We start from the raw sequence: 17,591 nt of genomic DNA on the forward strand, positions 1-17,591 counted from the left end.
TAGCAGGTGCCATTTATCTCTCCTCAGCATAAACATGGAACTGCAGGAACTAGCACAGCACCAACACTCACTTCATAATTTGTTTATGCCAAGCCCCCTGCACTAAGTGGAACCACCCTTCTCAGTCCCAACATAGCAGATCCCCTCCCCTAGAAGACTGGACCAAATCCCTGCTAATACTACATCTCTCCACCTGGGAGTTTTGTTGGTTGTTTTTGTTTTTAATAATTTGTTTAAAAGATTTTATTTATTTGAGAAAGAGAGATAGCAAGAGAAAGCAGGAGGGAAGAGAGGGAGAGAAGCAGGCCTCCCCGCTGAATGGGGAACCTGATGCGGGGCTTGATCCTAGGACCCTGAGATCATAACCTGAACTGAAGGAGACACTTAACTGCCTGAGCCACCCAGGCACCCCGTGTTTGTTTTTTTTTTAAGCTTTATTTATTTATTTGAGATAGAGCATGGGCATAAGTGGGGAGAAGGGCAGAGGGAGAGAATCCCAAGAAGACTCCCCGCTGAGCACAGAGCCATATGTAGGGCTTGATCGTACAAGCCACAAGATCATGACCTAAGCTGAAACCAAGAGGCGGGTGCTTAACCCAGGCACCCCTCCACACCCAGGAGTTTTGTAAGGCCTCAGTTCAAATGGCAGTGGCAATAGGTCTCATTTCACAAGCAGACCAGAGCATACCTAATTACAGCATGCCACATTTGGGCCAGGAACCAAACACTGCCTACAACAGGCAAAGAGAGCCTCTGCAGATGACTGACCTGAAGGATAAAGCAGCCAGGACACAACAGCAGACCACACCAGGACATGTTGGAGACACATATAGAAGCACCAGGCCCAAGGAAATAGGAGACACTATACAATAAGACTTCTTCATGAAGCCATTATCCTCAAGAACAGGAGAAATAGTTGACTTCCTAACAAACAAATAGGCAACAGAGACTTAAATAAAATGAGAAAACAGAGGAATTTGTCCCTAATGAAAGAATAGGACAAGGCCACAGCCAGAGATCTAAATGAAACAGATATAAGTAACGTGCCTGGTGCAGAATTTAATCAGTGATCATAAGGACCACTAGACTTCCTAGACTTGAGGAAAGAGTGGAAAACATCCATGAGACAGACCATTAACACAGAGCTCTAAAGGCAATAACATAGTATAGACAAAGGGCTCAGTAAATACAATGAAAAATGCACTTGATGGAATGAATAGCAGAATGGAAGAAGCAGAGAAATGAATTAAAGACCTAGGAGACTAGGATCAGGAAAGTAATCAGGATCAACAAAAGAGAGAAAAAAGAATCATGCAAATTAACAATAGACTTAAGGAACTCTGTGACTCTATCAAACATTGTAACATATATATTATAGAAGTCCCAGAAAGAGAGAAAAGGGGGCAAAAAATTTACTTGAAGAAACAATGGCTGGAAACTTACCTAATCTGGGGAAAGAAACAGATATCCAGATCCAGAAGGCAAGGGGATCCCGAAAAAAATTCACATAAGCAGATCCACACCAAGACATCTCATCATTAAAATGGCAAAATACAGAGATAAAGAAAAAATATTAAGGACAGTTACACACAAAGGAAACCTTATAAGGAGGTTTCATCAGCTGATTTTTCAGCAGAAACTTTCCAAGCCAAATACAAGTGGCATGATATATTTAAGGTGCTGAGTGGTAAAAAAAAAAAAAAAAAAAGTCTGCAGCCAAGAATACTCTATCCAGCAAGGCTAACATTCAAAATAGAAGGAGAAATCAAGAGATTCACAAACAGTAATTAAAGGAGTACATGACCACTAAATCAGCCCTACAAGAAATACTAAAGGGAACTCTGTGAGTGGAGGAGAAAGATAAAAATTACAGTATGAAAGTAGGTATCACAAAAGCAGTTAAAATGAATATTTCTATTAAAAAAGTTCAAGGAGCTCACAAAATAAAAGGATGTAAAATATGACACCATATACCTAAAACATGGAGAGGATGACAGGAGCAAAGAATGGGTTCAAACTTGAATGGCCATCAACTTAATATAGACTGCTATGTGCAGAAGAGGGTATGTACAAACCTAATGGTAACTACAAATCAAAAACCACTAATAAATATGCAAAGGATAAAGGGAAAGAAATCCAAATATATCACTAAAGAAAATCAGCAAACACGGAAGAAAGACAAGAAAGATCAGAGAAAACCTTAAGAAACAATAAAACCAATAATAAAATGGCAATAAAGAGCTATCTATCAATAATATTTTTGAATGTAAATCGACTAAATGCTCTAATCAAAAGACAGAGGATGACAGAATAGATTATAAAAAACAAGACCCATATATATGCTGCTGACAAGAGACTCATCTTGGATCTAAAGACACCTGCAGATTGAAAGTGAGGGGATGGAGAAACATTTATCATGTAGATGGATGTCAAAAGAGTAGCAGTACTTATTTCAGACAAACTGGACTTTAAAACAAAGACTGTAACAAGAGCCAAAGAAGGACATTATATAGTAATAAAGGGGAAAATCCACAAAGAAGATATTTATGCACCCAACATGGGAGCACCCAAATACATAAAATAGTTGATAACAAACATGAAGGAACTAATTGATAATAATTCAATAATAGTAGAGGACTTTAACACCCCACTTACATCAATGGACAGGTCACCCAAACAGAAAATTAACAAGGAAACAATAGCTTTGAATGATACACTGAACCAAATGGATTTAACACATATTCAGAACGTTTCATTTTAAAACAGCAAAATACATATTCTTTTCAAGTGTACATGAAACATTCTCCAGAATAAATCACATATTAGGCCACAAAACAAGCCTCAAATTCAAAAACAAGGAAGTCATAGTATCCATCTTTTCTGACCACAGCACTATGAAACTAGAAGTCAAATTAAAAAATCTAGAAAGACCACAAATACATGGAAGTAAAATAACATGCTACTAAACAATGAATGGGTCAACCAGGAAATAAAACAAATTAAAAAGTACATGGAAACAAATGAAAATGAAAACACAATAGTTCAAAATTTTTGAGACACAGCAAAAGCAGTTCTAAGACGGAAGTTTACAGCAATACAGGCCTACTTCAAGAAGCAAGAAAAATCTCAAATAAAAACCTAACCTTACACCTAAAGAAGCTAAAAAAAAGAACAACAAACAAAACCTAAAACCAACAGAAGGAAGGGAACAATAAAGATTAGAGCAGACATAAATAATATAGAAACTAAAAAAACAATAGAGCAGATCAATGAAACCAGGAGCTGCTTCTCTGAAAAAAAAATCAGTAAAATTGATAAACTTCCAGCCAAACTTATCAAGAAAAAAAGAAATAGAACCCAGATAGATAAAATTACAAATGAGACAGGAGAAATAACAACACAGAATTACAAACAGTTATAAGAGATTGTTATGAAAAACTCTATGCCAAAAAATTGGACAACCTAGAAGAAATGGATAAATTCTTAGAAACATATAACTCACTGAAACTGAAACAGGAAGAAATAGAAAATTTGAACAGACTGATTACCAGCAATAAAATTAAATCAGTAATCAACAAACAAACAAAAGTTCTGGACCAGATGGCTTCACAGGAAAATTCTGTCAAACATTTAAAGAAGAGGTAAATCTATTCTTCTCGGGAATCCTGGGTGGCTCAGCGGTTAAGCGTTAAGCCTTTGGCCCAAAGAGTGATCCTGGAATCCTGGGATCAAGTCCCACATCGGGCTCTCTGCATGGAGCCTGCTCCTCCCTCTGCCTATGTATCTGCCTCTCTCTCTGTCTCTCTCATGAATAAATAAATAAAATCTTTAAAAATAAAAAATAAATAAAATAAAATCTATTCTTCTCAAGCTATTCTCAAAAACAGAAAAGGAATGATAACTTCCAAGTTCATTCTATGAGGCCAGCATTGCCCTGATACCAAAACCAAATAAATATGTCACTAAAAAAGAGAACTAGAGGCCAGTATGTCTCATGAATGTAGATGCAGAAATCCTCAACAAAAATGTAGCAAACCAAATCCAACAATACATTAAAAAAGTCATTTACCAGGATCAAGTAAAATTTATTCCTGAGTTATAAGGGTAGTTCAGTATTTGCAAATCAATTATCATGATGTATCACATCACTAACCGAAAGGTTAAGAAACCATAGATTATTTCAATAGATGGAAAAAAAGCATTTGGACAAAGTACAACAACGTCCATTCATGATAAAAGCCCCAGGTTTAGAGGGAACATACCTCAACATTATAAAGGCCATATATGAAAAACGATGGCAAGCATCATATTCAATGGTGAAAAAAACTGAGAGCTTTCCTGTAAGGTCAAGAACAAGACAGGATGTCCATTCTCAACACTTTTATTTAACATAGTACTGGAAGTCCTAGCCACAGTAATCAGACAACAAAAAGAAAAGGCATCCAAACTGATAAGGAAGTAAAACTATTTGCAGATAACATGATACTCTATATAGAAAACCCAAAAGACTCCATCAAAAAACTGCTAGAACTGATACACAAATTCAGTAAAGTCACAGACTAAAAAAAACACCGTTCAGAAATCGGTCATATTCCTACACACCGATTATGAAGCAACGGAAAGAAAAATTAAGAAAACAATCCCATTTATAGTTGCACCAAAAATAATAAGATACCTAGGAATAAACCTAACCTGTACTCTGAAAACTATAAAACACTGATGAAAGAACTTGAAGATAATGAAAAGAAATGAGAAATCAGGGGATCCCTGGGTGGCTCAGCGGTTTAGCGCCTGCCTTTGGCCCAGGGCGCAATCCTGGAGTCCCGGGATCGAGTCCCGTGGCAGGCTCCTGGCATGGAGCCTGCTTCTCCCTCTGCCTGTGTCTCTGCCTCTCTCTCTCAAATAAATAAATAAATCTTAAAAAAAAAAAGAAATGAGAAAACATTGTATGCTCATGGATTGGAAGAACAAATATTATTAAAATGTCTATACTACCCAAAGCAATCTACACATTAAATGTAATTCCTGTCAAAATACCAATAGCATTTTTCACAGAACCAGAATAAACAATCCTATAATGTATATGGAACCACAAAAGACCCTGAACAGCCAAACCAATTTTGAAAAAGCAAAGCAAAGCTAGAGGTGTCGCAATTCCAGATTTCAAGTAATATTACAAAACTATATTAATCAAAACATATGATACTGGCACAAAAATAGACACTTAGATCAGTAGAACAGAATAGAAAATCCAAAAATGCACCCACAACTATATGTGAATCTTCAACAAAAGAAGAAAGAATATCCAATGGGAAAAAATTAACCTTCAATGAATGGCATTGGGGAAACTGGACAGCAACATCCAAAAGAATGAAACTGAACCACTGTCTTTCACCATACACAAAGTAAACTCCAAATGGAATAAAGACCTAAATGTGAGACCTGAAACTACAAAAATCCTAGAAGAAAGCACAGGTAGTAATTTTTTTGACATCAGCCATAGCAACTTCTTTTAAGAAAGGTTCCCTGAGGCAAGGTAGACAAAAGCAAAGTTAAACAATCAGGATTTCATCAAAATAAAAAGCTTACACACCACAAAAGAAATAATCAACAAAACTATAAGACAACGTACTGAATGGGAGAAGATATTTGCAAATGACAGATCTGATAAAGGGTTACTATCCAAAATATATAATGAACTTATAAAACTCAACACTCAAAAAACAAATAGTCCCATTAGTAAATGGGCAGGATATAGAACAGACATTTCTCCAAAGAAGACCTACAGATGCCGAGAGACACATGAAAAGATGTTCATCATCACTTACCATCAGGGAAATGTAAATCAAGACTACAGTGAGATATCACCTCAAACCTGTCAGAATGCCTAAATCAACAACACAAGAAACAACAAGTATTGGCAAGGATGTGGAGAAAAGGGAACCCTGTGCACTGTTGGTGAGAATGCAAACTGGTGCAGCCACTATGGAAGACAGTATGGAGGTTCCTCAAAAAGTTGAAAGCAGAACTATCCTAGGACCTAGCAGTCACACTAGTGGGTATTTACCCAAAGAATACAAAAAGACTAAGTCAAGGGGATACATGCACCCCTATGTTTATAGCAGCATTATTTACATAGCCAAATTATGACTGCAGCCCAAGTATCCATTGATTGAAGGGGTGGGGCATACACACACACACACACACACACACACACACACACAAAAGCACACCTGGAATATTACTCAGCCATAAAAAAAAAATAATGAAATCGGGCAGCCCTGGTGGAATTTAAGAAACAAACAAGCATAAGGAAAAAAAAAATTCCTGAGAAATGTGCTCTTAATTATAAAGAACAACATAGTGCTTACCAGAGGGGAGGTGAGTAGGGGAATAAGTAAAATAGGTGATGAGGATTAAAAGTACAGTTATCAGGGGATCCCTGGATGGCTCAGCGGTTGAGTGCCTGCCTTTGGCCCAGGGCGTGATCCTGCATGGAGCCTGCTTCTCCCTCTGCCTGTGTCTCTGCCTCTCTCTGTCTCTCTCTCTGTGTCTCTCATGAATAAATGAATAAAGTCTTTTAAAAAATGTACAGTTATCATGATGCATACTGAGTAATGCATGGAATTGTTGAATCACTATATTGTATACCTGGAACTTATATAACACTGTATGCTGACTACACTGAAATTAAAATTAAAAACATAAAATAAAAATTTACTTATTTATTCATGAGAGACAGAGAGAGGGGGCAGAGACATAGAGGAAGAAGCAGGCTCCCTATGGAGGCCTGATGTGGGACTCAATCCCAGGACCCCAGGATCACAACCTGAGCCAAAGACAGATGCTCAACCACTGAGATACCCAGGCGCCCAAAAAAATAAGATAAAGTGAAATCCCATTGTTAGGTAACAGTGTGTATTATCAGTACCTATGTCCTGATAATATTTGACTCCCACATTTACAAGAAAATCTAGCTCTGTTTTTTCTAACTTTGGTCATTCTGTCTCCTCCCAAAGAGCAGAAGAGAAGAAACATACCAGAATATTAGTACATGCTACTGGACATTCATTTATTTATAGGTATTTCACGTCAACCCTTTTTTTATAACTGGCAGTTTGAAAGGATGGAGCTATAGAGATAAATAAATGCAATGAAATGTTAGCAGTGAAAAGTGTATCCATCTGTGCTTTGGTACTGCTTTCTTGGATTTATCACATTGTTCTACTCAAGGCTGGCTGGATGTAGCAGGGAAAAAAAGACTTGATTTTGTCTTGTTATTGTTGTTATGTTTTATTTATATATTTTCTTTTTTTGGTGACAGGTATTTAATAGATGGATAATTGAAACATTCCATGTTTTTTGAAGCTTGTGTCATAGATTTGCATTGTTCTGCTTCATTTTTTTAGGATAAGCTTCCAGATGACCAGTATCAGGAGAAGACTGCAATGGACCTGGCAGCTGAACAACTACGCCTTTGGCCTTCTCTGAGCAAATCAACGCAACAGGAGCTGGTGCAACGTGAGGAAAGCACTGTCTTCAGTCAGGCCATTCATTTTGCAAACCTCATGGTCAACCTGCTAGTTCCATTGGATACAAGTAAAAACAAGCTCCTAAGAACATCAGCACCAGGTGACTGGGAGAGTGGAAGCAACAGCATTGTCACAAACAGGTACCAAAATGTGCACATACAGAGACACTCCTGTTCTTGGCTTAGCAAACAAAAGAAAGTATTTTAGGCAAATACTGCTGTGCATATTTCAAAAATTTAAGCATTTTCCTTACCTTCAGACTTGCTTAACTCCTTTTTTTTCCAACTCTCCTATGTTAAAAGACATTCACTTCATCTGACTATTCATAACCATCTCCCACAGTCTCATTTCTTTCATGACCTAATTTTTCAAATGTCTCACCCACTACTGAATAAGCCCTTCAGTTACTTTCTGCCATAGCAATTTACAGAAAGCACTCTGGAAAATAACTAATGAACTTCTTACCAAAGTTATTGTTTCTCAGCCCTCCTTTTTTTCAACTTAGTCATTGCATTTGTCTATAATCATGTCCTCAACTATGCCTTGCTCCCAACCAGTGGTACCTTGTTCTGGTACCACTGAGAATAAACCGATAGACTATGAGGCCTAACAGGATTTGGCTCCTGATGACTTCTGCTCTGACCTTATTTCCTGTCATTCTTCTGTTGAGAAAACTGGTCTCCCTGCTAATGCTAATCCTCAGATACTCTGAGCATAATACTGCCTCAGGGTCTTTGTACTTGTTCCCACAATCTGGAATACTCTCCCCGAAATAGTCACATGAATCATTCCCTCACTTCATAAAACTCTGCCCAAATGTCATCTACCTGGAGAGGTTTCCTGACTTCCCTGTCTTAAGTAGTAGATCCATCACTCTTTCTCCTACCTTGCATTTTTTTTCTTTCATGCTATCTTCTACAACCTGATTTATCTTCATATATTTGCTTATTGTAAACCTCATTCATTGCCGAACCCCCAGCTCTTTGCATGTAGTACATGCCCAATAAATATTTGGTTGAACATGATTAAATGAATTAATAAATGAACTGCTTACCCAACAGTAATGACATTCTAACATTTTAGGTCTTCAGTGATGCTCTAACATGCTGGTAGTTCTTCTAACTTTTATAAATCCCTCTCAGGCTCTTTCAGGCAGCTTCTCTTTGCTGTCATTCTCAATTCCTCTTCCATGCTCCTCATACTCTCTTAGAAACTCATCCACAAGCCCACATCTCTGACCCCAACCTCTCAATCTCCCTATCCCAGTTACTTCATTTTTGTCAAGAACACCTGAGAGCTTCTAGTCTTCCACGCTAGACAACTTTTTGTTGTTTTGAAGTCAGCCTTTTACACCATGCAGTCGGCTGCACTGGTCTCTCATTTCTTCCTTCAGGGAGTTATTTTATGTGAACAATACAGCCTAAGCCTTCATCACTTCAAACTATAGATGACCGTGCTCATTGAAAGTCTAGTGAGTAAAAAAGAAAGTCTAGTGAGTGGCTAAGGCACTCAAGTTCTTTAATGCTTTAGAATGATATGAGGCCATATTCACTGTTTAGCTCTCCCTTAAAACTGATTCAGCTAATGTGGTTGGATTTGGAGGAAAGAGAACTAAGTTAGAACAGACAAATGAGTCTTTTCCATGATTAACAGTCTAAAAGAAGGCAGAGGAGGCAGGAGTATTTGTTGAACAGTGGGAATTGAAAAGCAGCAAGGACAGGGATTGCACTTTCACATCCTGTTTCAAATTCATTCCCTTCTATTGCATGATTTTTATCACCTACAGAAGATTGATGGCTTCAGAGTGACAAAGTATTGTGGTTCACCCAAAAGAGACAAATATTGGCAAGAGAAGGATTCACAGGACAGTTTGATTCTTTCATTTGGAGAAATATGCTATTTTCAGGGAAAAGTTCTTTTACTTTGCCCACCAGAGAACATGTCTCCCTGTTGTCAAAGGCCAAAGATAGCTGTATTACTTTGTCTGGCTCTATGTGGTAATTAGCTTGAGAGAACAGGTTTTTCTTAGAAGGTTCAAGTATCAGATAATAAATGAAAGAGTCTATTTTTGCTTTAGTTTCTGTGGTTCCTGAGTTCCTTTTTAGGAGAATGACAGAGGTATTTCTTACAAAAACAAATCTGGGTCCAAAGGACAATGCCCGATAGTAGCTTTCAAATATAGGCAAGTAGAAAATCATAATATGAGCAAATTTAAATTTTTATCACAATTGACTGTGATAGAGTAGACATTTGTTATTTGCGTACTGATCATGATTCCTTTCCTTGATTTTCTCAGTATTGCAGGAAGTGTAGCTGAGAGCTATGATACAGAAAGTGGATTTGAAGATTCAGAAAATAATGACATTGCCAATTCTGTTGTGCGATTCATTACCCGATTTATTGACAAGGTTTGCACAGAAAGTGGAGTTACTCAGGATCATATCAAGAGCCTTCATTGCATGATACCAGGTAATCAATTTGCAGATATTGGAGAACAAGAATATTGGAGATAAATGAGTAAGAACTGTTTTTAGGGATCTATTTTTTTCAACATAACACCAATAATACTTGTCTTCCATGTAGCTTAGCCATGCTATTTATTTATGTTCTGATTAATTTTTTAATATTTCTAAGTTATGATAAAATACATGTAACATAAAATTTGCCACTTTAAACTGAGTGAAAATATCAGTGAGAGAGACAGAACATGAGAGACTCCTAACTCTGGGAAACAAACAAGGGGTAGTGGAAAGGGAGGTGGGCGGGGGGTTGGGGTGACTGGGTGATGGGCACTGAGGGGGGCACTTGATGGGATGAGCACTGAGTGATATGCTACATGTTGGCTCTTTTATTTTGAATACCTGACTTATCCTAGGAATTGTAGCTATGCATATTGAGACCCTAGAAGCAGTACATCGAGAGAGTAGAAGACTCCCACCTATACAAAAGGTAATTATTTCAGACTACATGTTTTCAGGGTATAGCATCTCTTACTTAAAAACAGCAACAATAGACTGTTGTGCCCCCAGAAAGTACCTTCTGCTAATCATTTACAGAGACACTGGTTTTTTGTTTTGTTTTGTTTTTGTTTTTGTTTGTTTTTATTTTTTAGACTTCAGTTTTTTTTAATTTATTTTTTATTGGTGTTCAATTTACTAACATACAGAATAACCCCCAGTGCCCGTCACCCATTCACTCCCACCCCCGCCCTCCTCCCCTTCTACCACCCCTAGTTCGTTTCCCAGAGTTAGCAGTCTTTACGTTCTGTCTCCCTTTCTGATATTTCCCACACATTTCTTCTCCCTTCCCTTATATTCCCTTTCACTATTATTTATATTCCCCAAATGAATGAGAACATATAATGTTTGTCCTTCTCCGACTGACTTACTTCACTCAGCATAATACCCTCCAGTTCCATCCACGTTGAAGCAAATGGTGGGTATTTGTCATTTCTAATAGCTGAGTAATATTCCATTGTATACATAAACCACATCTTCTTTATCCATTCATCTTTCGTTGAACACCGAGGCTCCTTCCACAGTTTGGCTATTGTGGCCATTGCTGCTATAAACATCGGGGTGCAGGTGTCCCAGCATTTCATTGCATTTGTATCTTTGGGGTAAATCCCCAATAGTGCAATTGCTGGGTCGTAGGGCAGGTATATTTTTAACTCTTTGAGGAACCTCCACACAATTTTCCAGAGTGGCTGCACCAGTTCACATTCCCACCAACAGTGTAAGAGGGTTCCCTTTTCTCCGCATCCTCTCCAACATTTGTTGTTTCCTGCCTTATTAATTTGCCCCATTCTCACTGGTGTGAGGTGGTATCTCATTGTGGTTTTGATTTGTATTTCCCTGATGGCTAGTGATGCAGAGCATCTTTTCATGTGCGTGTTGGCCAATCATGAAATGGGCAAAAGACATGAAGAGAAATCTCACAGAGGAAGATTTAGACTTCAGTTTTAATGATACATTTAACTTTCAGAGGAGTTTATCATGTAGATCCTCATAAAACAGATACTGAAGGAGAATAGTAGATTCAACAAAGGAGCAATAATGGCCTCTTGTTGAGTCTGTTTTTATAGGCAGGGCATAAATTATGAACATTCTAACTTCTAAACCCAAGCCAAGATTTTATGCCCTGCCTACTTCCAGAAAAAAAGGACTTAAGGCAATTACTATAAAAATACCAGGTTCCTGAATCTGTTTACGTTATAGACATACATCACAAGCATCTGGGAAATCTATTAAAATTTGAGAATTCTGAACCCCACCTCAGCCTCCTGAATTGGAGTTCCCTGAGACTTGGCTTGGGAATCCATACTTTCAAGTACAAGCCTCCCAGATGATTATTTTGCAGCTAGTCTGGCACCAGTCTATGGACTTGGGTCAGGTCCCTCTTACCTATATCACAAAACTATTAAAAATAAATTCAAAGGAAAAATCAGAAGCCAGATGGATAGAAAAGATATTTATATGAGAAATCTGAAACAGGATGATCATTATAACTTTGGCTTTACATTTAGCTCTGAGCCTCCTTGAGCCAACAAAAAGAATAGTGCTGATTTATATAGTTTTTATTGCTTAGTAAAAAATAAGCATATCAGATCTTCAGGAGAAATTTTTTTTTCTGGCACGGATATCTTCAGAGGAGTGTGTCATGTGGTTGTATATTTCCCAAGGTGTGTAAATGTTCATTATTTGGCTATTCATTGTGTTAATCTTCAGTAAAGGCCAGGAAGGACAGATCCTTTTAAAGATATATCTATTTTTCTAAGGATTTGTTTTTTAAGTTGACAGAAGTAACAGTGTTCTTTTTTTTTTTTAAGTTTTATTTATTTATTCATTCATGAGAAACGGGGGTGGGGGGGCAGAGACACAGGCAGAGGGAGAAGCAGGCTCCATGCAGGGAGCCCGACGTGGGACTCCATCCCGGGTCTCCAGGATCACGCCCTGGGCTGAAGGTGGCGCTAAACTGCTGAGCCACCCAGGCTGCCCAACAGTGTTCTTTATATAAAATCAAACCATTAAAGAAATACACATTATACAAAGTGAGAGTCCTCTGTGGTCTTTCCAACCCCACCTCATCTCTACCCTTAACCATGATAGTACCACCTTTAATAGTTTGGTCCATATTCTCACAACTTTCTTTTTTCCAAAAAGAGGGAATTATAATATACACCCTGGTTTACAGCTTGCTTCTTTCACTTAACAATGTATTCTTGATATCTTTCTATGTTAATAGGTATAGATCTAGATCTTTTTTTCATGGTTGCAAAATGTTCCATTGAAGATATTTTAAACATCTTAGTAATTTCTAATGATTTTGCTGTTAATAAGCAAAAAATCTTTTTACATTTGGATGTAAAAACATCATTTCTGCCTCTTCCCAGATCTGTTTTCTCATTTTGGCTACCTAAGCAGTCTGACTCAGGTTTTTTAGATCTGCAACTGAAAAGATAACTTTGGTCTAAGTGTTGGATACCCCAGATTTGTGTTTAAAATACTTTCTCTGTTGTCAGCCCAAGATTCTTAGACCTTCTCTACTGCCAGGAGAAGAAATCATCTGTGAAGGTCTTCGAGTCCTGCTAGACCCTGATGGAAGAGAAGAAGCTACTGGAGGCCTTCTTGGAGGCCCTCAGCTCCTGCCAGCAGAAGGAGCCTTGTTCCTCACCACATATAGAATTCTATTCAGGGGAACTCCCCATGATCAGCTAGGTATGATCATATTATGCCACCAGAATATGGATATCCATGTGCTACTTGAGGCTTTGATTCTATTTGTGTGCAGTAACTTGTAGATCATTTCAGATTCAAAGTAAGCCTTTTATCACCAGGTATTTTTTAGAATCCTTTGTCTTTCAAAGCTAATGATAATTTGGATTATAGAGTCTTATTTAAGGAACCAAGGATATATTCTAAACAATAAGTCAAGGGTTCACATAATTTTTTGAGGCAGTATATTGTGATTTAGAGATATTCATAGTATATAGCTACTAACAATGTCTCCTGCTGATTTGTTCCACCTTTCTAAGTCCTACATTTAAATGTAAGGCTCAGGTCTTCCAGACACATGATCCCTTTTGTGGAAGGATATGCAAACCATTGCAGGGTTGTACAGTACTAACTAACCTCACTTTCTCTCATCATATTTCAGCTAACCCCATTTCCCTCTTGGCAGACAACTTCCGTTCCCTAACCACCCTCAACTTCTATTTCTATTTTCTACTACTCTATGCAGTCTTCCATATTAGAAATAAATAGCATGCCCTCTCAAATCCAAATTATCTTTTTAAAATCACTGTAATCTCTAAACTATCCTGGTTGTTGGGAAAAGCATAGAAGATTTGGGCTAAAACTTTTGGGCTCCAAATAAGGAGCTCAGATATAGATTTCTATTGACCAATCTTGATAACCTAAGTAAAATTCCTGACCTCTTGCTGGGTTTCAGTTTCCCCTTTCATAAAGTTAGGGAATTGGGAATTTTTTTTTTTTTTTTTTAAGATTTTATTTACTTCTTTGACAGAGAGAGAGCACAAGCAGGGGGAGTTGTAGGCAGAGGGAGAGAGAGAAGCAGGCTTCCAGCTGAGCAGAGAGCCCAACGTGGGGCTTGATCCCAGAACCCTGAGATCATGATCTGAGCTGAAGTCAGATGCTCAACCAATTAAGCCATCCCAGTGCCCCAGGAATTGGGCTTGATTGGCAATAATTCAGTGGTTCTCAACCTTGACTGCGTATTTGAATTATCTGGAAAGCTTTAAAAAAAATACCAACCTGGGCCCAACCCTCACACAGTTGAATTAGTACCTAGAATAGGATTCTAGAAATGGGAAAGACCCAGGTATCTGCATTTTTAAGCCCCAGAAGTGATTATGATCCATAGGAAGGATTGAAAACCATTGGGCTAAATGATCACTAAAGTTCCTTCCTCATCTGCAGTTCAGTTACATTTGATGAGATAAACTATATACCATATTTTGTTAGTGGACTTCAGATGTATAAAATGCAGTATCTTTAAAATCTCACAGTTGTGTGATTCCTTGGTTAGATAGAATCAAGATGGCTTATGGTCTTGTTCATAAAAGAGTACTTACCATATAATAACAAAAAGCTCATAAAATTCAATAAACAAAATGAATCTAAAGGAATAGTTGTATTCATTTGAAAAAGCGTGAAAATGGAGCAAAGTTTTTTAGCCCTCTCCTGTCATATCCTTATACATAAATTATATTTGTATTTGAAGGCAAATGTAATTTTAAAAGAAACTAAATATCCAGTAATTACAATTTCTTTTGCGAGTGGTTCAATGGCCACAACATACATTCTGAGGATATAAATATTTGAGATACTTTGTCACTTATGTTGTTCTAATTTATTTCTTTAAAAAAAATCAAAACCATACTTAATGTGAAGGCTTATATTGTTCTCTCGGTTTTTCCTGTCAATTTTTGGGTTAATTTTGTATTTTAGGGAATTTCTTTTTATCAGAAAAAGCCTTCTTATTTGCTTCTTTTATTTTATTTCTTTTTAAATATCTAATTTAAAATATCTCCTTTGGGGCACCTGGGTAGCTCAATCGGTTAAGTGTCTGCCTTCAGCTCAGGTCATGATCCCAGGTTGTGGAATCAAGCCCTACATTGGACTGTCTGCTAGGCGGAGAGTCTACTTCTCATTCTGCTGCTCTCCCTGTTTGTGCTCTCTCTTCTCTCTCTTCTCTCTCTCAAATAAATAAAATCCTTTAAAATTTTAAATTAAAAATCTCTTTTAAAAACACAAAGAAATCTGATAAATTTACATGTGTTATATAAGTATAGGTTGTTTAATAAATACTAGGACTTAAATTCTGTATACATCCTAATTTTGTTTAGCCTCTGGATATAAGCTCAACATAAGAGGATAAACAGAATTTTCCAGGTTAGGAATTGACAGATCCAGAGAATGAGAAATTCTGCTGATGCTATGTGGATATATGTATGAACTCAGATAAATCTAGTTCAAGTTCTCACCTCTCTGGCTTACCAGCCAAGGCACCTAGCCCATTGCTGCTCCTGTTCTTTTACTTGTACCACTTCCTGAAATTCCCCCCTCTTTACCTATGCTCTCTTCAAACCTCACTTAACCATTTCTCACATCTTTCAGGAATCATTCTCTAGCCATCTAGCATGCAGAAATCTCCCTTTCTGAAATATTTAAAGCCCTGTTCCCTCAAACCTAGGAGCTAATTACGTTATATTCTGCACGTGACTCTCCTCTCCCAGGGAGAACTTTGAACTGTCAAAGAGAGGCTTTATGTGTGATACTTATTTTCTAAACTTGCATCTTCACAACCTCTAGTAGTTGATAATTATTTGTGTTTTCCCTTCCTTGCTTTAATATTTAAATTCCTAAAACTCTTCAGCCTAAGTTTAGTCCTGTGTCTTCTGAAGGCACAAATACATGGTGTACAGCACCTTTTACCATGTATGGAAACACATTTTTAAAATCTTTTCTCTTTTGCTTTATATTTACATTAAATATCACGGATGCCCTTAAGATTAAGAATCTTATTTTTTTATTAAAGATTTTATTTATCTATTCATGAGAGACACAGAGAGAGAGAGGCAGAGACACAGGCAGAGGGAGAAGCAGGCTTCATGCAGGGAGCTTGATGCGGAACTCGATCCTGGGGCCCCAGGATCACACCCTGAGCCCAAAGGCAGACACTAAACCACTGAGCCTCCCAGGGATCCCCAAGATTAAGTATCTTAAAGATTGCCTTAAACCAGGTGATCTTATGTGGCACAGAGCAGGTTGGGGAAATAGAAAGAATGAAAGCAGGCAGACTGTTCATTCACTCCTAGAAAGGATTGTATCTCAGGAGTGAATTGTCATGCAATAAAATCAGTGATTGTGATTCTAGAATCAGGCATTTTCTCTTACTGCATTCCTGGGCATTGTCCTCTCCAGATACATTTCTTTAGCAGAGGCTGATAAAATGAGAAGCAGAAACTCTATAAATAAAGCTGTAAAGTACTGTTGCTGAGTCTGTGTCCTGCTTTCCTGTAGTTGGTGAGCAGACAGTTGTGCGGAGTTTTCCTATTGCCTCTATCACCAAGGAGAAAAAGATTACAATGCAGAACCAGCTTCAGCAGAACATGCAAGAAGGACTGCAGATTACATCAGCATCTTTTCAGGTATTAACCATTCCTCTACTATTTAAAAGTTTTCTACAAATGATCTGGCCACTTTCTGTGGTAATGGGGTCAGAAGTTCGAGGATGAGGAGGATCAGAGGGTCTGAGAGGGTAATCTTCAACTGAGTAAACCCCTGAATCATTTTATTTAATCCCTCACTTCCTGAACCCTTTGGCCAACTGAGTACCAACAGATTATCTGTCAATATTAAGTGATCCTAGAAATTCAGACACATACAGTTGACTTGTTTTCTGTGCCAAGTCTTACCTTTGTGTTTAATAAAGGCTTTAAATAGAAAGCAATTCTCTTGGCACCTGTTTCAGAAGGAAATGCCCTATCGCCCTTCTTGTGGAAGAGATAAAAGTCTTAGAATTATAGTCAGGGCTAAAGTACTATTGGTACTAACTAAATAAACCTCTAATTAGGCAGAGGTTTTTCTAGGGGGCTTTGAATGTGTCAGAACTTGTGGAATTACTGATACAAAACACTGGTACAAAAGACACTGGAAGAGTGATCTTTTCTTAGTTTTTCCTTTTTACAGTTCTCAGTAGGTGATACTTTGCTCTTCCTATTTTTATGCCTTGTCTCTGACTTTGCAGATTTCTGAGGGTGCCAGTTCTTAACCACATTCCTTCCAACCAGGAAGCTAGGACCTCCCTGTACTCATTGTGTGAATTATGATCTCTAAGCTCCAGACATTCTCCCATCACCTGGGAGCAGGCACATCCTTGGGATTTCTGTTCCACCTGCCAAAGGACTCTAAACTGGAATATGACCTGACTATATTGGTTAGGATTCTAGTCAAACACTTTTTCTTACTAGGTATATCGTATCTCTGGGTAAGAAAAGGCTTCCTTAGGCCAAATCCTCACCTAGAACCAATAGTT

The 17,591-nt window shown here is 37.8% G+C and overlaps 1 protein-coding gene across 3 annotated transcripts in view; it reads left to right on the forward strand.

The window, feature by feature from the left end:
• SBF2 (SET binding factor 2) overlaps positions 1-17,591 on the forward strand; it is a 461,568-nt gene that overhangs the window by 380,213 nt on the left and 63,764 nt on the right. For all 3 annotated transcript variants that reach the window (XM_077866518.1, XM_077866519.1, XM_077866520.1), the window contains exons 19-23: positions 7,410-7,672; positions 9,829-10,001; positions 10,408-10,481; positions 13,054-13,249; positions 16,577-16,704. In XM_077866518.1, the coding sequence (XP_077722644.1) occupies positions 7,410-7,672; positions 9,829-10,001; positions 10,408-10,481; positions 13,054-13,249; positions 16,577-16,704 (834 nt within the window). The remainder of the gene's footprint in view (positions 1-7,409; positions 7,673-9,828; positions 10,002-10,407; positions 10,482-13,053; positions 13,250-16,576; positions 16,705-17,591) is intronic.

This window comes from Canis aureus, chromosome 23 (genome assembly GCF_053574225.1).
Source record: "Canis aureus isolate CA01 chromosome 23, VMU_Caureus_v.1.0, whole genome shotgun sequence".
In the NCBI taxonomy this organism is placed as follows: Eukaryota; Metazoa; Chordata; class Mammalia; order Carnivora; family Canidae; genus Canis; species Canis aureus.